Source organism: Ursus arctos, unplaced genomic scaffold, assembly GCF_023065955.2.
Source record: "Ursus arctos isolate Adak ecotype North America unplaced genomic scaffold, UrsArc2.0 scaffold_26, whole genome shotgun sequence".
Taxonomy (NCBI): Eukaryota; Metazoa; Chordata; class Mammalia; order Carnivora; family Ursidae; genus Ursus; species Ursus arctos.
The window spans coordinates 41548305-41575790 of NW_026622941.1; the positions used below are offsets into that span (position 1 = coordinate 41548305).

General features: G+C 44.0%; 1 protein-coding gene across 1 annotated transcript in view; it reads left to right on the top strand.

Moving 5' to 3' along the window:
- Window positions 1–27486, top strand: part of SLC4A8 (solute carrier family 4 member 8) — a 73867-nt gene that overhangs the window by 38272 nt on the left and 8109 nt on the right. The window contains exons 12-23 of the mRNA XM_026501843.4: window positions 318–492; window positions 1079–1212; window positions 1948–2193; window positions 5743–5848; window positions 6427–6588; window positions 9292–9405; window positions 12203–12364; window positions 13258–13509; window positions 16671–16739; window positions 18389–18562; window positions 21766–21903; window positions 26612–26703. Of these exons, the coding sequence (XP_026357628.3) occupies window positions 318–492; window positions 1079–1212; window positions 1948–2193; window positions 5743–5848; window positions 6427–6588; window positions 9292–9405; window positions 12203–12364; window positions 13258–13509; window positions 16671–16739; window positions 18389–18562; window positions 21766–21903; window positions 26612–26703 (1824 nt within the window). The remainder of the gene's footprint in view (window positions 1–317; window positions 493–1078; window positions 1213–1947; window positions 2194–5742; window positions 5849–6426; window positions 6589–9291; window positions 9406–12202; window positions 12365–13257; window positions 13510–16670; window positions 16740–18388; window positions 18563–21765; window positions 21904–26611; window positions 26704–27486) is intronic.

Genomic DNA, 27486 nt, shown 5'->3' on the forward strand with positions numbered 1-27486 from the left:
CTCAGAACAGCTCAGGATTTGAAGTTTGTAGCTACTTCTTAATTTCACATTAATTTTTTGAAACTTCTTATTGAATGGGTAATATGCACATCCACATTCATTCTTTTTGTGCTTGGGATAATCATTCAAACTCGTGCCCTTAGCTGCAAATAGAATCTCTGCTGACACCTGAGAGATCTCTTGTACTTGGGGTCAAATTGAAGCCAAAGTATGTCTTCAGTACAGAACACATTTGAAGTGTTTTTCAAATGGGTGCTGTTCAAATACTTTCGTGAAAGAGGGACTGTGTCAGAGGCCTATCTGCCATGTTTCCACAGGCTATTTGGGGGCTTGGTTTTGGACATCAAGCGGAAGGCCCCCTGGTACTGGAGCGACTACCGGGATGCGCTCAGCTTACAGTGTTTGGCCTCCTTTCTGTTCCTGTACTGTGCCTGCATGTCACCTGTCATCACCTTTGGGGGATTGCTCGGAGAAGCCACTGAGGGACGCATAGTAAGGACTTTTCACCACTTCTATCGGTCCCAAACAAGACTTAAAATACTGTGTTGCCGGCCAAGTCTGCTGAGGGGAAAATCCCCTGGGATTGGATTCTTTCTACTGAGTTACTGTGGTCTTCTGACTTCATACCAGGCAGTAACACAGTTTTCCCTTTAGAACAGACTCTCTTCTGCTTGAATATCAATTTCAGGAGTTGATTGCCCAGTCGAATTACCTGGTGCTCAAAGGATGGAAAATGATATATCAATGTCATTTGACATTTAAGGTGACTTTGAGTGACGGCTCGTACTGTGAATGGTATCATTGTGCCTTCTATGTCTATTTCAGTACTGAATTGAGTCACTGAAGAACAGGACTTAGTTAAGGAACCGTATGTGGTTGGATTTGGGCACCTGGATTATCCAAGCGGTATCCATTTACAGGAGTATTAGACAGTGTGTACTCTTCACTCTTGCTAAGATGAAATGCAAGCAAAGTGCTTGTCGGGGCACACAAGAGAGCTAAATCAGGAATGTGCAGAAGCCCACGTTACTGGTTACAGATGGGCTATGGACTCTGATGATTTCTTTTCCCCCCTCAGAGTGCAATTGAATCCTTGTTTGGAGCCTCCATGACTGGGATTGCCTATTCCTTGTTTGCGGGACAGGCTCTCACCATCCTGGGAAGTACGGGGCCAGTGCTTGTATTTGAAAAGATTTTGTTCAAATTCTGCAAGTAAGACATTTGGTTTTCTGAAAACTCTAACTGGATGTGTTATTGTGCTGTTAGGATTGAATGCCGGATCCTAGGCATGTATAAGCAGGCAAATATTAGTCTGGATTGTAAAAATCTGAAGGAAAAACATCATTTGGTCTGTTGTCCTGCCCCTCCCCCCCAGGTAGTACCATACCTAAAATAGTAGATCTCCGAGTCTTAAAGAGCTTTATTAATGCCCTTTAGCCATTATTGAAGTCTTAACTTTTTATCTTTAAAAAACTTTGCCTAGCTAATTCAAATTCCTCTATTTTAATTTCAAGTCCACTTTTAATTTGGCATAATCTGCCCTCTTCATAGTCTGGTTGCTAGTGATGGTAGGGACTTGGCAGTGCCCTTGTTTCCCTACTTTTCCTATAAAATCTCTTCTTCATTTTATACTAGGAGTAGGAGCATTTGGAACAAGGGCCAGCTGTAAGAATAAGGTCTGAATCATGTTGGCCAGTAACGGCAGAAATGGGTGAGGGGCAGTTCCTTTCTTCTTCACTTCCCATGTCCTTGCTGTGGCAAATAACAACAAATGTTTTGTCACGGCTGTCCCTGGGCAGCATTTAGGAGTGAAGTACAGTCAGAATCAGGGATAAACTGGGTTGCAGTACTGGAATGGGTAATATGAGATGAACTAACCACATTTCTGACCCTTTGTCTTGTCATTCATCCATCCATACTTTCTGATGAACCTTGGTCTTATTCCAGAGACTACGCTCTTTCATACCTCTCCCTGCGAGCTTGTATCGGACTGTGGACCGCCTTCCTGTGTATTGTCCTTGTGGCGACTGATGCCAGTTCCCTTGTCTGTTACATCACCCGCTTCACGGAAGAAGCGTTTGCCTCCCTGATTTGCATTATTTTCATCTACGAAGCCATAGAAAAGCTGATTCACCTGGCCGAGACCTACCCCATCCACATGCACAGCCAGCTGGACCACCTGAGCCTGTATTAGTAAGTATGCTTTCTGCTTATCTTTTTTTTTTACTTGAGCAGAGGGCCTGAGTTTATTGGCTGGATGCAGTGTACCAGACAGTACTTGTAGCTTGTGTTAAGGAATAAGGAAGTGTCTTGGCCCTCTCACTGGGAAATAAGGCTCAGGTGGGGATGCGGAGACCTGGGGGAGCCGCCAGAGAACAGTCAGGAGTGATGATGGAGAGGACGGACTAAGAGTGAAACTCAAGGCACATGAGAAATGCTTTCCAGAGCATGGCTTTTGGTTCAGGCATGAGACAAAAATAGGCTGCAAAGGGAGCGGGGAGAATTCAAGTTAGTTTTTGGGAAGAACTTCTTTTTACAAGGATTTGTGAGTCCCTGGAACATGTTGTCAAGATTTTTTGTAAGTACAGGCTACTCTTAGGAATCATCAGGTAGAGATATAATAATAATTCCTTAGAGATCCACAAGCCTCTTACTTTGTTTCCTAAAGATCTAGTAATCTATGTAGTTACCTAGATTTCAACACAAGAGACTGCTTTCTTCACATGTTTAATACAGTTTGGATCAGCTGGAAAAGAAACACAGTATCTGGCTGTGTTTTCAACCATCTAGGAGAGTCTGGTCCTATAAAACATTTCTTCTCTGGAATAGTATTCTCCAAATTATGACTAAAGACCCTCAACCTTTAGCTGTGTCCATCAAGTTCCCACCCTTCTGGCTGTACATTTCTGATGTGGAGGGTCTGGTTGTGAAGCGAACAATGAAACTGTCTGGGCAGACAGAGCGTGCTGCATGGAGGTATCTGCCACCTAGCCACGGATACACCTCTATAGATTTTGCTTATCCATTTAGTAACCTTTTGAAGGTCTGAATTCATAAAAAATTTGTTAGAATTTTGAAATTATTTTATAACAACATAACAACCATTAGGGAGTATGATCTTTAATGCCTTGTGGATTGCCGATTGGCATTGGGGTAAGTTTCATTCTTTGAATGAACCTTTTAAAATCATATATTCATTTTTAAAAATCATATGTTAATTTAACAAATATTTGTTGAACACCTACTATGTGCCAGGCACTGTTTTAGGCCCTGGAAACATAGGGCATGACAGACAAAGGATCTACCTTCATGAGGCTTATATCCCACTGGGAGAAGACAGACAAAAGTAACCAGCCCTGGACTGAGTAGACTTTGGATCTGGATACTGTAATTCTGTGTTAATAAAGCTCAAGATGGTATTTTTCTTAGTTGCATTCCACTGTTGGAGCTGTGAAGCTAGAACTCTCCAACTCTTTAAATGATTTGATGTTAGTATGTGTGGAACTGATTTTTAAATTTTTAAATTAATTAATTAATTTGTAAAAGATTTTATTTATTTATTTGAGAGAGGGAGAGAGGGAGGGGAGCAAGAGAACACGATCAGAGGGAGGGGCAGAGGGAGAAGCAGACCCCCCACTAAGCATGGAGCCCTACCTGGGGCTCAATCCGAAGACCCTGGGATCATGACCTGAGCTGAAGGCAGATGCCTAACTAACTGAGCCTCCCGGGCACCCGTGGAACTGACTTTTTTTTTTTAAATTTATTTATTTATTTGAGAGAGAGTGAGAGAGAGCATGAGAGAGGTGAGGGTCAGAGGGAGAAGCAGACTCCCTACTGAGGAGGGAGCCCGACACAGGACTCGATCCTAGGACTCCAGGATCATGACCTGGTCCAAAGGCAGTCGTTCAATCAACGGAGCCACCCAGGCTCCCAGAACTGATTTTTTAAAGAGCAGTTTAGGTTCACAGCAAAATTGAGCAGAAGATGCAGAGAGTTCCCATCTACCCTCTGCTCCCACACATGTGCAGTCTTCCCAGCCAGCACCATCCCATGCACCAGGATGGTAAGTTTGAATGAATGACATGGTAACCAATGAATTTACATTGACACATCATTATCACCCGAAGTCCATAGTTTACATTAGGGTTCACTCTTGGTATTATACATTCTGTGGGTTTTGATGAATCTGTAATGGATATCCACTATTATAGTATCATACAGAATAGTTTCACTACCTTAAAAATCCTCTGTGCTCTGCCTACTCATCCCTTGCTAACCCCTGGCAACCACTGATCTTTTTAGCCTCTTAACAGTTGTGCCTTTTCCACAATGTCATATAGTTGTAATCATGCAGTATATAGGCTTTTCACACTGGCTTTGTTTACATAGTATTATCTCCTTAAAGGTGTTTTATGTCTTTTAATGCCTTGATAGTTTCTTTTTAGTCCATTGTCTAGGTATACTGCAGCTCATCCATTCACCTACTAAAGGACATCTTTGTTGCTTCCAAGTTTGGAATTGATTTTTTTTTTAAGATTTATTTATTTATTTTAGAGAGAAAGAGAAAGAAAGCACGGGTTGGGGTGGGGGGAACAAAGGGAGAGAGAAAGTCCCAAGCAGACTCTGTGCCAAACACGGATACATGACCCAGAAATCACAACCTGAGCGGAAACCAGGAGTCTGATGCTCGACCAACTGTACCATCCAGGCGCACCTGGAATTGATTTTTTATGCCTAAATATAGGACTTTACAGCTTTCCCTATTACTTTTCATTTTGTTGGTTTCCTCCTATTACAATCTGTTGAGATCTTTTTGTATTTTAATTTTGTCATACTAGATCCTTAGAAGGCATGCTCATTAAATTTATGATGATGATACAAAGCTGGTGGGAATGGCTATGTTAGTTGTGTATACTGGGAGCCAGTTCAAGCATGAAGCATGTTGGGACTGGGAGGCAACATGGTGGCCAATGAGACAAGTCTGATCTGCTCTAGTTAGATGGAAGAGAAGGCCACTGTGGTGGGATATTACCAGGAATAATGCAGTGTCAGGAAGCGCTTGCATCCAATTCCAGGAGACCTTGATATTTATTTATTTATTTATTTATTTATTTATTTATTTATTTTAAGATTTCACTTATTTATTGGACAGAGAGAGAGCACAAGCAGGGGGAGCGGCAGACAGAGGGAGAAGCAGGCTCCCCACTGAGCGAGGAGCCCGATGTGGGTCTCCTGGGATCATGACCTGAGCCAAAGGCAGATGCTCAATGGACTGAGCCACCCAGGCGCCCCTGAGACTGATGTTTAGAGCAAGAATGTGATGGGATATAGGAAGCAGGAGACACCCGGGCTTGGAGGAGACTGTTGAGAGCTGACTGGGGTATCAGGTCCTCCCTGCTCTGTAGATTGAATTTCATGGGAAGTGCCTGAGAGAGAGAAACAAAGCAGGAAACCACCAGGGCTCATTCTGGGCACATGAGGCACCGAGCTTGGTTGTCGGCACAATTTAATTCAAGAACCACACACTGATTTGTGTCTGTCTTTAGTAATGGCTGACTGAAAAATAAGGATGTGGTCAGGCTTATGCCTGGGCCTCAAGCAACAGGACCAATGTCAGGGATCTGAAGCGGGCAAAGGAGCAACAAGGCGGCTCTGACAGAGCCTTCAGCCCAGTTGTGGCTAAAAGTATTTAATTGAACACTTGGCTGCTCTCTTCAGGAATCTTTTTTCTTTTCCCCTTAGCTGCAGGTGTACTGTCCCAGAAAATCCCAACAACCATACCCTACAGTACTGGAAGGACCACGATATCGTGCCCACAGAAGTGCACTGGGCCAACCTGACTGTTAGTGTAAGTCTGGGAGCTGCGTTACGGCACTGTGACTGCCAGGTGGGCAAGGTCTGGCACTTTCAAAAAGAAAGTTCTTTTCTAATTTAAACTATTCTTACTGACCCTTCCCCCCTTCCGAAGTTCTCTTGTATGTAAAGGGAAAGGAAGATTGCCTTTCTCTTCTCTCCCACATGGCCCCTACCCGGCGACCCTGCACTAGGGATAGGTGGGCATGACACCAGGCAGGGCAGGGGGCACACCTGGGTGTGGTGAGGCTTGAAGAACATTCAGATTTGGACGTACTCTGTAACAGAAACTATATAAATTGCCAGGGCCCTCCCAGAACAGCATGCCGGCTTGGGACCATCCTGGTTTCATTTCCAAAAGTGCCTAAGGACTAGAACTTGTCGCCATGCCTGGAAGGGGCCCATGTAAGCAGGAGCCCCTCAGCTGTGCAGAGGTCAGGAGGACACTGCTGGCAGCCTATGCTCCTCTGCACATCGCCAGCACCTGCGGGGTGAGAGCGGCGGGCTCCGAAGGCCGGAGCTGTCGATTCCCTCGCGCCTGCCTCCCGTCACCCAGAACGCTTGTTCCTCCAGGAATGCCAGGAGATGCATGGAGAGTTCACGGGATCTGCGTGCGGCCACCATGGACCCTATACCCCTGACGTGCTCTTTTGGTCCTGCATTCTCTTCTTCACCACCTTCATCCTCTCGAGCACCTTAAAGACGTTTAAGACAAGCCGCTATTTCCCAACCAGAGTAGGTAGCACGCTCACACATTCCTTTTGCGTTAGAATTCTAATGTAACAGAGTCTGTTCTCGGCCTCCATGCTGCCTGCTGAGTGGAGTGGCAGTGGCAAGCTCCACGTGTCCTGGTAAGCCACACTATGGCATTCTCCTCTTCTAGTGTCCGGCAACCTTTCTTCAATGTGTGGTGTGGGATGAGGGATTAATACTTAAAAATTTTGTTAAAAGTGCCAGGTAATGGGTGCCTTGCTGGCTTATTCAATAGAGTATGTGACTCTTTTTTTATTTTTTTAAGTAGGTTCCATGTCCAATGTGGAGCCCAACGTGGGGCTTGAACTCACAGCCCTGAGATCAAGACTTCAGCTGAGATCAAGAGTCAGATACCTAACCAACTGAGCCACCCCAGCCCCCCATACCTGCGACCCTTGATCTTGGGGTCATGAGTTCAAGGCCCACACTGGGAGTAGAGATTACTTTAAAAAAAAAGTCAGGTGGTTTAAGGTGGTTCTCTAAAAACTATGAACTCTCATTTCCAGAATGCTGGGACATGTAGTGTACAATAGCTAGAGCTGGCTCCTAAATAGAGTAAATTGGGGTGATCACTTTGGATATGTAGGGGACCTAAAAGTCTCTTCCCAGAGATGGCTCTTGTGGCAGCCTGTGAAATCACTGGTCACGTTGACTGCAGCAGCCAAAATGCTCCTGAGTTGGTTTGCATGACTGAAGCCTCAGCAGTCTTTCCTGATGCAGATGGCACTGTTTGATCGTGTCCAGTTTTAGAAGGGCAGAATTAGAGGCTGGGTGCAGAGTGGCTAAAAGGGGCCACTTTTGCTTTGAACGGGAGTTCAGATCAGGAGAGATGGTGGTTTTTCTGTGTGTGAGGATTTAATCAGGTGCATTCGCAGAGCAGGAAGTCCGAATGGGTGGGGAGCTCAGTTGATTATATATTTAGGGTACACACATGCATGACTAAAACACATTCTTAGATTTCAGTGAAACTGCACAGTAATTAAGGGAAACGCATATCAAATAAGTTCTGGGTCACTGTTTCTGGTCTGGACAAATAGTTAATAAGTGACAGTTCTCTACTAGCTACTTGCCCAGGCCTGGGTTAAGTGCTAGCAGGGATATAAAAGAAGGTTTTTTTTTTTTTTTTAAAGATTTTATTTATTCATTTGAGAGAGATTGAGAGCACGAGCGGGGGGGGGGGGGCAGCAGAGGGAGAAGCAGGGAGCCTGATCTAGGGCTTGATCCCAGGACCCTGGGATTATGACCTGAACCAAGGACAGACACTTAACTGACAGAGTCACCCAGGTGCCCCAAAAGAAGTTTAGAACATGGTTTCTGCCATCATCTAGGAAGAGGAAACATATGAAGCATACAGGTCCATAGGAGACAGTAGTAGAGAGTTGGCTGTCAGGGCCATAGGAGTTCAGAGGAGAGGAGGGTCACTGGGCCCCAGGCTGGTCAGATGAACCCAAGATGGCTCCTGATGGTGGGGCAGGTGCACGTGCAGAGAATTTGTGTAACATTCAGAAGAGAACTAATAAAACCAGGGGCAGGGAGCTGGAAACCTCAGGTTGCAAAGGAAAGCAAGGTCAGGTTAAGATATATTTTGGCTTAGATATATTTTGCTCGATCTCTGTTGGAAGTTCAGATTCTGGCAGACGCTGGGCATTTCAGAGGCATTGTATTTTATTAAAGCCACAGTAAACTATAAAGCCCCCGGGGCACAAAATGGTGAGAAGTGCTATAGAGAAAATGAAGCAGGAAAGGAGTAGAAGAGGTGCCGCAGTGGAGGGTGATGTCATCAGAGAAGACCTCAAGGAGAAGGTGACATCTGCGTGAACATAAACGGGGTGAGGGAGCTACCCGAGAGGTTATCCCGAGAAAAAGCATTCCAGGTGGAGGGGTGAGCAAGCCCAGAGACCCTAGGCGGGAGTGAGTCCAGCACATGTAAGAAACAGCACGGTGGTCTGTGGGACCGGAGCAGAGTGAGTGAGCGGGGAAGCCCTCGAAGCTGGGCTTGGGGAGGTGATGACTGCAATGGGGCCTCAGAGGCCAAGGCCTTTTAGGTGTTCACCTCCGTGAAATGAGGCGCCATTTCAGGGTTTTCGTGGAGGAGTGACCCAGTCCAACTTCTGTTTTCAATGATCAGTCTGGTGGCTTTCAGGAAGGGCAGAGCAAGATGAAGGGTCTGCTGTACTTACTGGGACAAGAGCTGACGGTGACCTTGATCTGAGTAGGAACAGTGCAAGTGGTGACAGGTGCTCAGATCCAAGATGTGTTCTGAAGGTAGAGCCAACAGGACTTGAGTGCAGGTAGACGAGCTGTGGGCCATGAGGGAGAAGAGGAGTTGATGCTGCCGCCAAGGTTCTTGGCTGGCACAAATGGACCTTGACTGGTCCCAGGAAATCTTATTCCAAGTTCTCAGAACTATTGCCTACACCTGGGCATGAATGCTCTGAACAGAACTCTTCACAGTCAGGGCGGTGACATGAGAGTCTCTTGGATCGTTCCTTCTCCCCCATCCTATCCACCCTTTGGGGTGTTAACTTGGGCATAGTAACATATTCCTATTGTTGAAGTATGCTTATATTAACTCAATCGTCAGATGAAAGCATGCTTCTGAGGACTTTTAAAACTTATAATACTAAATTCTTTTCTACCGCATTTAACCTAATAAAACACTTTTCCAACCCTTTCTCATGCCAGGTGCGCTCCATGGTGAGTGACTTTGCTGTCTTCCTCACTATCTTCACAATGGTGATCATTGACTTTTTGATTGGAGTCCCATCACCAAAACTTCAGGTTCCCAGTGTGTTCAAGGTAAACAGCTTTCAGGGCACTTGGGGCCCTCCCGTGGCTTCCTAGAGCCTGCTCCCAAGTTAATCTCAAAGGCCTTACCCTAGCCGAACCCTGCGTTCTGCAGTGCCCTACATCTGAACTTTGCTCCTCGTGCCTTCGCTTTCAGAAGAGCAAACTCTTCGGGTTTGGCTGAGTTCAAGCCAGCAAAGTCCGAGAACAGAACCCCAAAGTGGTTTAATGAATGAAAAGTTAAGATTTAAAACAATGGAATGCGCTCGTTTACTCAAATACATACCACATTCGGTGGAAATGTGGGGTCCCTGGAACAGGTCTGGTTAACAGCACTCTCATGGAGCGTCCACTCTCTAAGGGCACTGGAGGGATAAAGCAGCTAGGTCAGGACTTGGCCCCTGTCCTCAAGGATCTTGCCGCATGGAGAGGTGAGCCGGCCAGGGGCCTCTCCCACGGTGTAGCCCTCCTGCCAGAGTAACGTGGACAACTCCTCAGCCCTGTTCCATTGTTTCTTTGTATAACTCTCTAAAATCTACAATGTTTTGCCCAAAATGTAGACAAAAAAAGTCAAACAAATGATCATATGTGGGGACTCTAGATCTGCTTCAGTTGAGGGGCACTGAGTAACACAGAGGACGGGAAGCTGAGCTCGGTTCCACAGGCCCCACAAGAACAGAGGGGAGGGAAAGCCTGGGTGCGCTCAGTGACCCGAGAAGAATCATACAATGAGAAGACTGGAGAGGCTGGGGAGAAGGAAGACAGGAATAAAGGCAGTCCTTGACTTGTAAACATCCCCTTACCGTGCGCCTTTGTCTTCCCTTTCTTTTTCTCTCCCTCCCTGAAATAGGCCTCGTTAAAAATATCTTTTTCCATATTGCCAGAAAATTTTTTATTTTATTTTGTTAAATGCACCGCGATGCCATCAGTTAGAAATTGTGGATTAAAAAACACCCTCTTTAAAAATATAATTGCTCCGAGAATACGTCATTCTCACCTTTGTTTGAATGAGTACAGTCAGCTTTCTCTCTAATACCTAGCTGAGGTCAACCCTCCAGGAGGAATGGATTTGGTGTAAAAATAAGTAATTTGAGAACATTAAGTAGTCCTTGGAAAGGTTCCCTGATGGGTAGGCTTAAGATAGAAGGTACTGAATTTCTGGAACATCTGGGAAGAAGGCCTCTGAGAGGTGGAAGAGAGATGAGAAGGGAAAATGGGAGAATGTCAAGGAAAATGTTGCTCATTGGCAGGCCTCACTTTCAGGAAGCAGAGAAGAAATTTTCTTCCTTCTTTCCTTCCCTATTATGCCACATGGCCCCTAGTGATTAAGACCCAGTCTGAAGGCTAGTACTATTACTAATGTGTTAATGTCAGTAAGAGGATTTTGTTTTTTTTTTTAAGATTTAAAAAAAATTTATTCATTAAGAGAGAGAGTGCGAGGGAGTGAGAGCATGAACAGGGGGTGGGGGTCGAGGGGAGAGAGAGAAACACTCCCCGCTGAGCAGGGGGCTTGATCCCGGGACCCCAGGATCATGACCCGAGCTGAAGGCAGACGCTTAATTGATTGAGCCATCCAGGCGTCCCATGTCGGTCAGAGTTTAATAAATTTTTGTGTTGACCGAGAATTTAACTATCACTTGGAACGCTGTTACTAAGGAGACATAGATTCTATAAACTTTCAGAACTTAACCCGTTCATAATTTGGGATTTGGTGGCATTATTGATCAGTCTTTGAATCCTAGAGTCATGACCAATATGGACCCAACTACTTTGGACGTAACAGTCTTTGCTTTGTTCATTGAGTTTGAGTCAATTCTGGGCCAGTTTGTATCCCTGGTCTCTTATCTTCCATTGCTATTTGCCAAACAAGGGGAACTTTTCTTCCCCAGAGTACCCTGGAAGGGGTTTGAGGATCTAGGAAAGTTTAGGTATGTCATGAACACCCAAACAAGATTTGTGAACAGTAGTGTTCTCACAGGGGTATTGGAGAGGGTCCTAGACCTAACAAGCCCCCAACTTCAGTGGTCTTGGGCTCGTCTCTCAAGTCTCTAGTACCTGGGCTCCTGTTTCACTGCTGTTGGGAGAAGGCCCCTGGACCAAAACAATCTAAGCCCATGAGATTCCAAGCAACTGGCTCTACTTTGCTTTTATTTGTGCTGTAGACATACGTTATATGGCTTCTGGAGGGGAGCAGTCTGAAATCTGGAGAAGGAGAGTCGAAATTATTTATATTTGCCTTAATTATAATTGTATTAAAATTCTTTTTTGACAATGGATTTTGTTACTTTACTTGGGCTAATGTTCAGATAAAGTTGCTTTCTCTGTATGTGGATTTGGAGAGTAAGGGAAGAAAATGAGGGATTAATGACTATTTCACAGGAAGTTGGTAATCGAGGATTGACTCAAAGGGAATTTGGAACAAGGTCATAGATTTCCTAAGGAGTTGCTGTATTTCATGACTTTTTTTTTTTTTTGGTTTTATTTATTTACTTGAGAGAGAAAGAGAGAAAGCAAGTGAGACAGAGAACACGAGCAGGGGAGAGGGGCAGAGGGAGAGGGAAAAGCAGACTCCCTGCTGAGCAGGGAGCCCTAAATGGGGCTCCATCCCAGGACCCCGGGACCGTGACCTGAGCGGGAGGCAGACACTTAACCAGCTGAGCCACCCAGGCGCCCACATGACTTTTTTTTTTCTTTAAGGATTCTCATTTAAGAATAAAAATAATGTGAGTTTGTGATTCAGCTTGATCTGTTTTGCCCTAATGACTAGAGTTAAAATACAAAAATAAAACTTTGTTTTTTTCCCCTTTAGCCAACAAGGGATGATCGAGGGTGGATTATTAGTCCCATTGGCCCCAATCCCTGGTGGACTGTGATAGCTGCAATTATCCCGGCTCTTCTCTGCACTATCTTAATATTCATGGACCAGCAGATCACAGCTGTCATCATTAACAGGAAGGAACACAAGCTCAAGGTAACAAAAGTTCTGACCTAGAAGGAGAAATGGCATCCTGTTACTTTTTTTTAGTTTAGGGTAGGCACATTTAGACCAGGAACTATAGAACCTGGATAAAAAAAAGTCATGGAAAGAGCTCATAAAGAGTTTTCAGGGGTTTCCAGTCCCTCCATTAGTGACAAAGATTGGTTTGGAGATGAAACCAGAGTAGAGCATGATGGAATGAAGTGAAGGGAGCATGGACTCCGTTACTATCCTCGCAAGCCTGTGGCAAAGGTGGGTGGGCACAATTCCTTGTGGTCCCTACACAGGCTTATCTTTCTGAGGTTCAGTTCAGGGCTTGGGCCACTGTTTCTTGGAGTCAGATATTCTCCCATTGGTGTCCATTACTGGGGTTTCCAGACTGAACCTTGAGCCCAAGGATTCTAGGGCGGTAGGGTTGATTCCAGCACATTTATTAGTCAGGGGCTTCATGCCTTAGTCTGTGTTCTTATGTAGAGTAGGCAAATCCATATTTGTCAAGGATCTGGGGGTGTTTGTAAGAAGCCATTTATCTCCAACTCCTGTATTGTCTACCATCTAGACACTAGGATGATCAAGATGTGGCTTGGCCTCTGATTGCTCCACCAAGAAAAGATGACTCTTTGATTGTATGAGACTCTGGGTGAGATCTGGGGGCACTTGAATAAAACATGGATATGGCATGTATAGGACAGGCTAAGGTTTCTTTTTTTCTTCTTCTCTGTTCCCTCCAAACCAGGAGGGGCTGGAAGACTCGTCCAGGATCCCTGGACCCCTTCTTCCTTAGCCATACACCCCTTCCTGCTTTGGGCCTGAGACTCTTAGCTCACAGTTCTATGTCCCACTACAGCTAAGCCACTGGTGGTGACGGAGACTCTGTTTCCCCACAGAAAGGCTGTGGCTACCACCTGGACCTGCTGATGGTGGCCATCATGCTGGGTGTCTGCTCCATCATGGGCCTGCCCTGGTTTGTGGCTGCAACTGTCCTGTCCATCACACACGTGAACAGCCTCAAACTAGAATCTGAGTGCTCCGCTCCTGGAGAACAGCCCAAGTTCTTGGGCATCCGAGAACAGAGAGTGACAGGCCTTATGATCTTTGTGCTGATGGGCTGCTCTGTCTTCATGACGGCCATATTAAAGGTAACCATTCATTCGTGCAGTAGATAAATATTCAGTGCCTGATTTGTGTCAGGAATTCCGTTAGGTGCTGGGAATATAGTGATACGCCAAAGAGATACACATACAAATAACCGCCCTGAAAGAGCTTACTCTAGCAGAGTAAGACAGATAAGTTGTAGTCAAGGAAGTTAGTTAAGAAAACAGACATGAGGGGCGTCTGGCTGGCTCAGTCAGTGGAACATGCGACTCTTGATCTTGGGGTTGTGGGTTCGAGCCCTGTGCTAGGTATAGAGATTACTTAAAAATAAAATCTTAAAAAAAAAGAGGGACACCTGGGTGGCTCATTTGGTTAAACTTCCAACTCTTGATCTTGGCTTGGGGAGTTGGATTCAGGCCCCTCCCTGGGCTCCACTCTGGGCATGGAGCCTCCTTTAAAAAAAAAAGAAAAAGAGAAAGAAAGAAAGAAAGAAAGAAAGAAAGAAAGAAAGAAAGAAAGAAAGGAAGGAAGGAAGGAAGGAAGGAAGGAAGGAAGGAAGGAAGGAAGGAAGAAGGAGGGAGGGAAGGGTAAAAAAAGAAAAAAGAAAACAAACATGATAATTATAGAATATGAAAATGATAAAAGGAAATATAAAGTGCTCTATGGTGCCATAGAGAATTAAGGGAGTGCTGTTTTAGTTAGTGTGGTCAGAGAAGGCTTCTACGGAGATGGTATTTAAGATGTGATGTAGCCAGCCATGCCATGGATGGAGGGAGATGGCATGGGGGAAGGGAGAAAAGCAATCTAGTTGGGCCCTGAGATGGGAAAGAGCGATATGTATTCTAAGAAATATCAGGACTACGTGGCTCCAGGGTGTTGGGTCAAGGCAAGAGCACAGAGAAATGAGAGTGAAGAGCACATGGGGGCAGATCGTGGAGGGCCTTTTTGACTCTGGTAAAGTTAACCTTTGAAGGGTTAACTTCCAGGCAAAGGACATCATCCATTTAGTATTTTTAAAAGACCATTCTGGCCAATTTCTAGAGAATAAGCTTTTAGGGTTAGGAAAAATAGAAGCAGAGACACTAGTGAGGCTATTGTAAGTGGGAGATGATGGTGACTTGGATAAGGAAGGTGGTAGAAGAGATGGATAAAAGGGATGACTTCTCTGTATCTTGGAGGCAAGATCCAAAGTCTTGCTGGTTGACTAGATCTGGAATGGAGTGTGGAAAATGGAAAAATCAAAATGCCTGCTAGGTTTCTGATTTGAGCATCTGGGTGGAGAGTACTGACATTTAAGATGGAGAAGACGGCATGAAGGAGGAAGTGATTTTGTGAGAGGTGGTGGTGCTATGGTCAGATTTTAGGTGAGACAACTGCGTGAAGAAGCTAGAGGAAGGTTCCGGATTAAAATATAAATGCGGGAGTCAACAACACTTAGTGGTATTGAAAGCCATGGGAGTAGATAAGATCACTGAGGGAGAAGGGTAGATACAAAAGAGAAATAGGCCCAGAAGCAAGAGCAGAGTTGATGGAGCTCCAATACTGAGAATTTGGGCAGAGCAGGAGATGGCAACAGAGACTCAGAAGGAGCTGCCAGAGAGGTAGGAGGGAAACCAGGAGCGTGTGGTATCAGGGAAGCCAAGCGAGGGGAATGTTTCCAGAAAGAGGGATTGGTTGGAATCTGTCTAGAAAGATAAAGACTAACCCAAGCCATTGGATTTGGCAACATGGAGGCCTCACGTGACTCGACAGGAACAGAGTCAGTGGAATGATAGGGCTGAAGTTGAATTACAGGGAATTGAGGAGCAAATAGGGGGTGAGAAGTAAAGAGAGTGTGGGCAAGACAGCTCTAGCAAGAGATTTTTCTGTGAAATGGAACAGAAAACGGGCAGTGGCTGGTGTGAGATGTGGGGTTAAAAGAGGATTTTTTGTAAAGATGGAAGATACCTTGAACGTGAGGAAAAAAATATTGTTTTGTGGGTGTAAGGCTTGCATCTGGGAAAAATGGGGTGAAAAGGAAAGCTCTGTGGCTGTACCACCAAGCCCCAAACGTTCTGGAGCACTTACTTGGCTCCCGTGCCTCCTTTCCTCTTCTTTTTGGTGCATCTTCAACCACCCCGGCCTGCACCGCGAGTGCTATTTAAGGGTGACAGGTGAGAGAAATGGGAAAGAATTTGGAACCGTCTTCCTGGCCCCTTACTTTCCACCCAGTCCCCCTCTCCTCACTCCCCCTCCCCTCCTTTCTACTGTCTGTCCCCAGCCTGGCCCCCACTCCCACCTCTGGTCTAGCTGCCATCCGGAGGAGCCCAAAGGTCGCTGCTCCTTCAGGAAGGTAACCACGAAGGCATGGCGGTGGGCATCACCGGGCCTTCCTAGAAGTGGCTCAGAGGGCTTCCTTCAGGATACCATTCAGTGGTTCTACAAGCAAGGTTCGCACCAAACTGAGATGTCTACTCACTCTACGGTTGCAACAGCAAAAAATCCAGTGGGGATTTTCTAGTTCTGAGAGGAATTATGTTTGGGAATGCAGCTTCAGAATAAAAGCAAGTCAAGTTTAGTCTTCAGCTGTAAGACTTCCCTTGCCTTAATTCCATAGGCCTCTTTTCCCTACCTCACTGAGTTGCCTTGAGGATTACCGAGATGGAGAGCGATGGTGTGATAGGTGTGTATGTATACTCAAGTGCAATGTAATGAGGTTGATATTTCTCCCCAAATCATTCCCTCTCTGATACCTCCCCATTCCTGCCCTCAACTCTCTGGTTCACCGAAAGGAAACTTTGTAGTCCATGTTAAAACACACCGAATCCCCGAGATGACTGATTATGTGATTAGTTTTCAAAGGTATCAGTTCTGTAAAAGAGAGATGTGTGTGTGTGTGTGTGTGTGTGTGTGTGTCCACCCATCCCCACAGAGGAGGAAGAGCCAGACAGCAGTAAAATGTGGGGCCTATGATTTAACCAGGACCAGATTACTCCTATCCGTAATCATTTCATTTCAGAACAAAATGGGTTTTTTTTTTTTATCATTGTCAGCTTCTGATTTTGCTTCTCCTTCTAAATCATGCGAAGGCAGCAGAAACTAATGCAATGTGTATGCAGTGGTTTGGGGACTTTGTTTCCTTCTTGGAGATTCAAAAGTTTATGTAGTCTTGAGGGCGCTATGATACCAAATTTAATTTCTGGTCTTTCTGCCCTTTTGTGTTCAGTTTATCCCGATGCCAGTCCTCTATGGAGTTTTCCTCTACATGGGAGTGTCCTCACTACAAGGAATTCAGGTATTGCATGGTTCGGCCAGGGCAATGGCCTCTCACCACCAGCTCATCCGTCCTGACCGGGGAGGGAGGGCTCCCCCAGGGACTCACAAACCCGTTCGTGAGAACCCTTTTCCTAGGCTTGCCGGTTAAAGCTATTTTAGACGTTTCTTTGGGCATTGGGCAAGTCATTTGGACAGTCAAGCTGGCATGAGGGTACAGAGACTTACAGGGTGGCCTGGCTTGATGTCATGGTGCCAGTCATTCATGAGCGATTTAACAGACAGCTGTTAGACTTCCACGCATGGATCATGCTCGTTTTCACACCAGGCTACAGTGTGAGTGAGGAAGCTTAACTGGGGGTGCACTGGTGACGAGACTGGCAGTCGTGGGGGCTGCTCCAGGTAAGTGGATACCACTTCCCATCATGCTCTGCCTTTTCCCAGCTGCCAACTCATTCCTCTGAGTCCTGTGAACATAGAAAATCAGGAGCTTGCCACAGATAACGGGGGCACCCCAGATGATACCTTAACTTAGTTTCTTCTATTGGCGGCTGGTTCCTCTATGTTTTTATGGAATGTCCAGTGGTCACTCTTACCCACTGAATTTTAATGTGACCTTGGGCAGGTTATTGAATCTCTCTGGGACTGTTTTTATTTATTTTTAATTTAATTAATTAGTTAATTAATTTATTTATTTTTAAAGATTTTATTTATTTATCTGAGAGAGGGAGTGAGAGAGAGAGAGAGAGCACAAGCATGGGGGAGAGGCAGAGGGAGAGGAAGAAGCAGACTTCCTGCTGAGTGGGAATCCTGATATGGGGCTCGAGCCCAGGACGCTGGGATCATGACTGAGCCGAAGGCGGGTGCTTAACTGACTGAGCCACCCAGGTGCCCCTGTTTTCCTTTTTATAATATAAGGATGGTCATATATTCTATATCCACAATGTTATGAAGTTTGATTTTATCTTTTTATTATAAATAATCAAGGAAAGGCTCCAAACTCCTCAAAGAACAAGAGATTTGATTTTGATAATAAACAGAAAGATGGAACTGGCTTATTTTGTTTTCAACACTCCCCGAGAAAGATCTCTCAGGAGCCAGTGTGGGATAGAAGAAACTAGAATTAGAAAAGATGGATTTAGGGACACCTGGCTGGCTCAGTAGATAGAGCGTGTGACTCTTGATCTCAGGGTTGTGAGTTCGAGCCCCGTGTTGGGTATAGAGATTACTTAAAAAAAAAAAAATCTTAAAAAAAAAAAAGACGGGCACCTGGGGGGCTCAGTTGGTTAAGTGTCTTCCTTTGGCTCAGGTCATGATCCCAGGGTCCTGGGATCGAGCCCCATGTCAGACTCTCTGCTCAGCAGGGAGCCTGCTTCTCCCTCTGCCTCTACCTGTTGCTCCCCCCTGCTCATGCTTGCTCTCTCTGTCTCTGTCTTTCTTTCTCTCAAATAAATAAAATCTTAAAAAAAGAGATGGATTGAATTTTGACTCTGACATACCAACCTCAGCCAAATTACCTGTACCCTCTGAGACTCAGTTTCCATTTATGTCCAGTGGAAACAGTAGGTAAGCTTTCAGAGCAGGTGATTAAGAGACAAGAATGGGCCTCACAAGGCTTCTGTCTGACCCAGAGAAACCTCCTGAAAGTAATTACCAGTTCCCTCCTTTCAGTTCTTTGACCGTCTGAAGCTCTTCGGGATGCCGGCAAAGCACCAGCCGGACTTTATCTACCTTCGGCACGTGCCCCTGCGCAAAGTGCACCTCTTCACCCTCATCCAGCTCACCTGCCTTGTCCTGCTCTGGGCCATCAAGGCGTCTCCGGCTGCCATTGTCTTTCCCATGATGGTGAGCTTAGCAACATTGTTATTTATTTTTAAAAATCGGGATGAAATATACATAACCCGAAGTGCATCACCTCAACCATTCGTAAGGGTTCAGTTCAGTGGCATTAAGTACATTTACGTTGTGCTGCAACTATTGGCACCGTACTTTTCCAGAACTATTTTATCTTGCAAAACTGAAACTCTGTACCCATTAAACAATAACTCCCCATTCTCCGTCCCCGAGCCACTAGCAACCACTATTCTACTTTCAGTCTCCATGAATTCGACTACTCTAGGTGCCTCATGTGAGTGGAACCATAAAGTATTTGTGTTTTTTATCCGGCTTATTTTACTTATTAGCATAATGTCTCCGAGGGGTTCATCTATATTGTAACGTGTCAGAATTTCCTTGTGAAAGGCTAAGTAATATTCCTCTGTGTGTATGTGTGTGTGTGTATGTGTATGTGTGTGTGTGCATGTGTATGTGTGTGTATGTGTGTACGTGTGTGTATGTGTGTGTATGTGTGTATGTGTGTGTATGTGTGTGTATGTGTGTACGTGTGTGTATGTGTATGTGTATGTGTGTGTATGTGTGTGTACGTGTGTGTATGTGTATATGTATGTGTGTGTATGTGTGTGTACGTGTTTGTGTACGTGTGTGTATGTGTACGTGTGTGTACGTGTGTGTATGTGTGTACGTGTGTGTATGTGTGTACGTGTGTGTACGTGTGTGTACGTGTGTATGTGTATGTGTGTATGTGTGTGTATGTGTGTGTACGTGTGTACGTGTGTGTATGTGTGTACGTGTGTGTACGTGTGTATGTGTATGTGTGTGTGTATGTGTGTGTACATGTGTGTATGTGTGTGTACGTGTGTGTATGTGTGTACGTGTGTGTATGTGTGTACGTGTGTGTACATGTGTATGTGTATGTGTGTGTATGTGTGTACGTGTGTGTATGTGTGTGTGTGTACGTGTGTGTATGTGTATGTGTGTATGTGTGTGTACGTGTGTGTACGTGTGTGTACGTGTGTGTATGTGTGTGTACGTGTGTGTATGTGTGTGTACGTGTGTGTATGTGTGTGTACGTGTGTGTATGTGTGTACGTGTGTGTATGTGTATATGTATGTGTATGTGTGTGTATGTGTGTATGTGTGTGTACGTGTGTGTGTACTGTGTGTATGTGTATGTGTGTGTACGTGTGTGTATGTGTGTGTGTACGCGTGTGTATATGTGTGTATGTGTGTGTATGTGTGTGTGTATGTGTGTGTACGTTTGTGTGTGTACGCACACACCACCGTCTGGTTATCTGTACACTCGTTGACAGACACTTGGATTGCTTGCACTTTTTGGCTATTGTGAATAATGCTGCTATAAACGTGAATTGTACAAATATCTGTTTGTGTTCCTGCTTTCAGTTCTTTGCAGAATATACCTAAAAGTGGATCGCTAGATCATATGATGATTCTATTTTTAATTTTTTGAGGAATGGCTGTATGATTTTATAAGTACATGGGGTTCCAATTGGTCCGCATCTTTGCCAACACTTATTTTCTGTTTTAGTTTTATTTGTTGTTTTTTGGAAATCAGCCCTCCTAATGCGTGTGAAGTGCTATCTCATTTGGTTTCGATTTGCATTTCCCTGACGACTAGTGAGGTTGAGCACCTTTTCATGGGCTTATTGACTATTTGTATATCTTCTTTGGAGACCTGTCTATTCAAGTCCTTTGGCCATGTTTTAATCAGATTGTTTGGGGTTTCGTTGTTGAGCGCTAGTCTATCTATTCTGGACATCAGTCCCTTATTGGCGGCGAGGTTTTTGGTTGGCTTGGGCAGGAGCCGCATTATTCTGGGACCTTGAGGTGTGGAAGCACATGGGAGGCAGCTGGCCATCTTCCTTTCAAGTCTATCGGTCGGTCTTCCTCCCTCCCTTGCTCCCTAACTTCCTTCCTCTTCCCTCTCTCATGAATCTGACATGGAGAGGATGCTTCAGGTTTGCAGTAATTTGCATATTACTTCAGAGCAACACAGTTCTGGTTTAGAATTCGCTGCCACCAGAAGGGCCTGCAGTGGTGGAAGTGCACGGTTGTAAGCCACTGGAAGACAGGACCAAGTTGGCCCAGCACTGAGAAGTGATTGGGGACATCCTCCCCTGCCCTCGAACTGAAGCGGAGGCTTTGGAAAAGGGACTGGGGAAGCTGAACTGTGTGTGGCACCATGGGTGGCAAGTTGCTTCCTGCCACTAGGGTGCAGATGAAATTCTTGCCACCTGACGTCCTCGCGGTCTCACCTTCTCCTCTTGTTACCTTCCCCTCTCCGGCTACCCTGGGTCGTGAGGCTGCTGAGCATTCCGTGGGCTGTTTGAAAATGACCCAAAGGGTGGGCCTCTAGAGAGAAAAGGCAATTTGTCTTACTGGGAGAATATTCAAGGGTGAGGAAAATGGGGGTGAGAGGTACTCCTCTCCCCTCATCTCTTACACATGCACCTCCTGGTGGATCTGTCCATGTTGTCAGGGTTCATGTAGGTTTCTGCATTTGGGTGTTACATTCAGGGGCTGACTGTTTGGTTAAAGAAACAGCAAGTGCCTGACAAACCCTTGGAAGGGATACTATCGATTTTGGCTTTATTAGTTGCGGACACGAGGGAGAAACGTGGTTGAACATGAGAAGCCTGATTTGCCTCATTCCTGTCCAGCCACCAGATGTAGCTGGTGGACACAGGTCAATCCAGGCCAGTCATTCTGGGTTGTTATTATTAATTCCCCTTTGGCAAAAATGGCCTTTTATGGGAAGAAAGTAGAGCAGCGGGGGAGGTCCCCTGTCCTATGTACAATTGAGAAAATTAGCTGTCGGATTTTAGGCAAGTTTCTTTCTCTCCCTGGACCTCGGGTTCCTCATTTACAGAGAGTGTCAGGCCAGGCCAGAGGGCAGAGACACGAAACACTAGTGATTCACGATGCAGGCATAAAGCAAGGATTTTGTGGGGAACCGTAAAGGCGAAGGATCAGAGGGAATTCAGATGGTCCTTCAAGTCCCTTCCTGCCGCGGTGAGGGATGCTTGGGCTGGGTGTGGCTGGCCTCGCTGTAGTTGTGGTCTGGCAAAGCTCTCTCCCCAGGATGGCCCTGCAGCCCTTCCTGCTGTTCCCACCACAGGGAAAGTAAGACTTGGCTTTTAACTCCAGGAAGGAAATGAACTCCTTTAATTCCCTCTCTTTATTTTTCTTCAGGTTTTGGCGTTGGTCTTTGTCAGGAAAGTCATGGATCTCTGTTTCTCTAAACGAGAGCTGAGCTGGTTAGATGACCTCATGCCTGAAAGTAAAAAGAAGAAGTTGGATGATGCCAAAAAGAAGGCCAAGGAGGAAGAGGTCATGGTTCTCGCACCACCTGTACACTTCAGGGCCGCCTCAAATTATAGAACATGGGAAGGGCCACATGAGAAGTCAGCATGTCTGGAATCCCAAGGGTTATAGTTAGGAGCTGGGCAGATTACTCCAAAGATGGCCTTAGCTGAGAATGGATGAAGGATTCTTGTCCTTATCTGTCCTTTATTTTTGGTCCCGACAATCAGTTTTTCTCCTCTTTGTTTGGCTACAGTCTGCTCACCAGGTTCATACTTAGAATATGATCATAGAGTCTGCTCTTATTATCCGATCTCATGGTTCATGTTCTCCCAAAAGGCCTCATTTGACAACGACACAAAAGCTATTATTTGTTATGTACCTAATGGCAGATGGTGTTGTGGTTGGCACCATGCAAAGACAACTTGCACAGGACTTTCTGTCTTTCCTCATTTCACTCAGCACTTGGCATCTGCTGTCCGCACAATGGACCCTCAATCAATGGTCTGTATGTGCCAAGAATGGATGTGTAACAAAATGAAAATGCCAGACCAAGAAATGAATGAGCCGGAAAGTGTTTCCAAATACAGTTAGTGCCTGAAACAGTGTCCTTTGAAATGCATTTTAAATGACATTTTTCCCTAATATCTTGAATTTTTAAAACCTTATATTATTTTTTCCCAGCTCTATTGAGATATAATTGACATGTAACACTGTGTACAGCATAATGATTCGCTATATGTGTATATTGTGAAATGATCACCACAATAAGGTTCGTTAACACATTCATCATCTCACACAGTCACTTTTGTTTTTTTCCCGTGGTGAGAACTTGTAAAATTACTCTCTCAGCAACTTTCAAATATACGAGGCAGCGCTGTTAACTATGGGCACCATGCTGTACATTACACCCCCAGGATTTGTTTGTCTAATAGCCGAAAGTTTGTACCCTTTGACCACCTTCATCCATTTCCCCCAGCCCCAGTAACAACTAATCTGCTGTTTCTATGACTCCGGTTTTTTTTTTAGATTCCACAAATAAGTGAGATCATATAATATTTGTCTTTCTCTGTCTGACTTATTTCACTTAGCATAATGCCCTCAAGGTTTTTTCATGTTGTTGCAAATGGCAGGATTTCATTTTTTATGGCTGAATGATATTCACCTGTCTCTCTCTCTCTCTCTCTCTCCACACACACACACACACACACACACACACTCTCTCTCTCTCTCTCTATATATATATATATATTACCTTTCCTTTGTCCTCATCCACTGATGGACATTTAGCTTGTTTCCAGGTGTCGGCTATTGTAACTAATGCTGCCGTGAACATGGGGATGTAGAGATCTCTTTGAGATAGTAACTTCTTTTCCTTTGGATATATACCCAGAAGTGAAATTGCTGGATCATAGGGTAGTTCTACTTTTAACTTTTTGAGGAGCCTCCGTACTGTTCCCAGAGTAGCTGCGTCAGTTTGCATTCCCAGCAACAGTGCAAGAGGATTCCCCATTCTCCGCATCCTCGCCGGCACTTACCTCTTCTCTTTTTGGTAATAGCCACTCTGACAGGTGTAGGGTATTATCTCATTGTTGTTTTGATTTAAATTTCACTAATTATTAGTGATGTTGAGCACCTTTTCATGTACCTTCCAACCATTTGTATATCTTCTTTGGAAAAATGGGTATTTAGGTCCTTTGCCTATTTTTAAATTGGATTATTATTATTATTATTGCTATTGAGTTGCATGGACTCCTTGTGTATTTTGGATATTAACACCTTACCAGAGATGTGGTTTGTGGGTGTTGCCTCCCATTCCAGAGTTTGCCTTTTCATTCTGTTGATCATTTCTTTTGCTGCACAGAAGATTTTTAATTTGATGTCATCCCCCTTGGTTTATTCTTGCTCTTTTGTTGCTTGTGTTTTTGGTGTCATGGCCACAAAATCATTGCCATGAACAATGTCAAAGGATTTTTTCCCTATATTTTCTTCTAGAAGTTTTAGTGCTTCAGGTTTTACATTTAAGTCTTTAATAACATTTCAAGGTGATTTTGGTGAATGGTGTAAGATGGAAATCCAGTTTCATTCTTTGGCTTGTGAATATCCAGTTTTCCCAGTGACATTTATTGAAGAGACTATCGTTTCTCCACTGAATACTCTTGGCTCCTTTGTCAAATATTAGCTGACCATATATGCTTGGGTTTATTTCTGGGCTCCCAAGTCTGTTACATGTGTCTGTTTTCTATCATTAAAAGAGTTTTAACAATTATAAGCACAAAAGCGATGGAGTAAAACTTTAACGAGAAGATTGATAGAAATCACTACATAAAATGTGAAGCTTTGAAGTGTCCCAAAACTCTACAAACCAAATTTTAAAAATTACACATACACATGCACACGTGCGTGGACACACGTAGAGGTGTATCTCATTTTATCATGCTTCACCTTATTGCACTTCATAAATCTTGTGTTCTTTACAAAGTGACACATTCACTGTGTCAAGTGAATCTATCAGCACCATTTTCCCAGCAGCATTTGCTTTTTTTGTGACTTTGTGTCATCCTTTGACAATTCTTGGAGTTTTTCAAACTTTTTCATTATTTTATATTTGTTATGATGATTTGTGATTAGAGTTTATGATTCATTGAAAGCTCAGATGAAGGTTAGTATTTTCTCGCAATAAAGTAGGTTTTAATTAAGGCATGTACATTGTTTTTAGACCTAATGTTTTTTAGACGCTAAATAGACTACAGTATAGCATAAACATAACGTTTATATGCACTGGGAAGCCAAAAAATTCATTCGACTTGCTTTATTGTGGTGGTCTAGAAGCAAACCCGTGATATCTCTGAGGTATGTCTGCACATACATACATATATATATTTATTTACTGATTTATATAAAATTTTAGGTACTGATATGTTTGACGAAGAACATAAGGAGTGAGGGAGTTACTTTATTTAGGCTGATCAGGGATAACTCTAAGGAGACGTCTCATCTGAAATCTGAATTAAGTGAGGGCAAGTCGTGAGAATATCTGGGAGTAGGAACATTCCAGGCCAGGGGCACAGCAAATGCAAAGGTTTTGAAGCAGGAATGAGCTTGGTGTGGTTACAGAACATGAGAAAGCCAGAGAGCCTGGAAGGGAGAGAGGTAGCAGGAGACTAGTTAGAAGTCGGTGGCAATGGTTCAGGCAAGAGGTGAAGGTGGCCAAGGCTAAGGGAGAGGTGGTGAAGCGGCTGGCTTGGGGACTTCCTTTGAAGAGCGAGCTCACAGGGTTTGCTAATGTACAGTGAGCGTGGGTGAAAGAGGAATCAAGGACAGATCTTAGATTTTTGGAGTGAACAACTGGATGAGTGGTTGTGCCATTATTAAGCAGTTTGGGGAGGAGAATCAAAGCATCTCTTTTGGATGTTAATTTTGGGGTGGGCAGTAAACATTATACTCCTTCTTTTCCAAAATTTCTGAAGTAGACATGTATTTGTTAATACATGTTTTATTTTATATAGTTTCTTCGGAAACTAAATGAAAGGAAAATAAGACTTCACCCCAAAATTTCATGTCAGCATCCAATATTTATGGTCATTACTTTATGTTCATTACTTTATGTTCTCTTTAAGTCCTTAACATAGTTTTCATATAACTATAATCATTGTTTACTTGAGGGGGCGGTATTTTTTTTTTTTATTTCCCCCCTTCAACTTGATTTCATAAGATACTTTCATGTTTCTATATGTCCATATAATAAACAATCATGTTTATTGTTTTAATGACTGCATAATATTCTCTAGTATTTTCTCATAATTAACTTGAATTCTCTTCCTTTGTTGAAATTTATAGTTGTTTTAGGATTTATTACTAATCATACTACTTTAAACATCTTTGTTTTTTTTTTTTATGTTTTTTTTTTAAAGATTTTATTTATTTATTCGACAGAGATAGAGACAGCCAGCGAGAGAGGGAACACAAGCAGGGGGAGTGGGAGAGGAAGAAGCAGGCTCACAGCGGAAGAGCCTGATGTGGGGCTCGATCCCATAACGCTGGGATCACGCCCTGAGCCGAAGGCAGACGCTTAACCGCTGTGCCACCCAGGCGCCCCACTACTTTAAACATCTTTGTATATATTTTTTCTCTGTAATTGTTTTCTTTAAATTGATGGGATTATTTAAATTAAACAAAACATTTTGTTAGGTAGAAAGGTAGAAAGAACAGTCAGTATTCATATTTCCCCGATTGCCTTATTATTATTATTATTATTATTTTTTACAATCTGTTTGTTTGAGTCAGGATCCAAATAAGACCTATGTATTACAATGGTTGATATGTTTCTTAAATCTTTTTAGGGGTTCCTTTGTATCTTTTTTTTTTTCTTTTTGTGGAAGAAACTAGGTCTGTGACCTGTACGATTTTCCACCATTTAGATTTTACTGTGTCCCTTGGTGTCATTTAACAACGTGTTCTTCTCTCCCCTATATTTCTAGTAAATTAGTAGTTGGCTCTAGAGGTTTATTCAGATTCATTTTCTTTCTTCTTTTAAAAAAATACTATTCCATAGGTACAAAGATCTGGTTGTCTCTTTTTTGGTGATGAGCCAAATCTATGAAAGAACATAAATACACTTTTTCAAAATAAATGTGAGAGAAATTAGGTAGAAATTGTGGTGAGAGAAATATGGGTGGTGTAGACTCATGGTTTTGCTTGGCCTAAGATAGAATAATGTCTTCTTCTCTTTCAGGAGGCTGAGAAAATGTTAGAAATGGGGGGAGACAAGTTCCCCTTAGAGAGCAGGAAGTTACTAAGTAGTCCTGGAAAGAACAACAGTTTCAGGTAAAACAAAAAACAACACAAAACAAAAAAACAAAAAAAAACCCAAAACCCAAAAACCTCCCCAAACACTAGGGAGTTTACTGTTCTGGTTATTCTGTAAACATGTGGCATTGTGGTGGGGGTGGTCACAAATGCAGGTGCTGGCATAAAGAGCTAACATTCAGCCCCCCAGCTCCAACCTGGGAAAACACTTTCCCTTTTATGGTTTCCTGAGCACCTGCTATGTGTCAGGCACCACCCCGGGTGCTGGGAATCACAAGAACAGAGGTAAGGGAGCATGTGCTGAGCGCCTTCTCTGTGCTAGGAATGTGCTAGAAGCTTGACTTATGTATTCTCCTTTAATCTTTACAACAACTTACAACAACAATATGTCTTGTTATCCATATTTGTACAATGAGGAAACTGAGGCTTGGATGGTTTTAGGTAATTTGCCCAAGGTCATAACACTGCTAAATGGAAAGTTCAAGAGTCAAACCCTAGTCTTTGTATTCTTCAGGTCATTGCTCCCTCTCCTTTCTCTGCCATTTTCCAGAGATGAATAGGATATGGCCTTTCCATTCCAGAGATGAATAGGACCGAGGGTCCTCCTCTTGGGGGGCATGAAATTCGCATGCTGGGGCCAGCCTTTGGTGAGGGCCAGAGGCAGCACCTCCATTTTGACTCATGGCGTCTGTGGTCCTAGGAGACAAGGGGAAACTGAACTGGGGTCCCCCAAATTCCTTGCTTCTGCCAGTGATCACAGCCCCCTTCTCCAGCAAAGTTATTGCTCACCACAGGTCACAG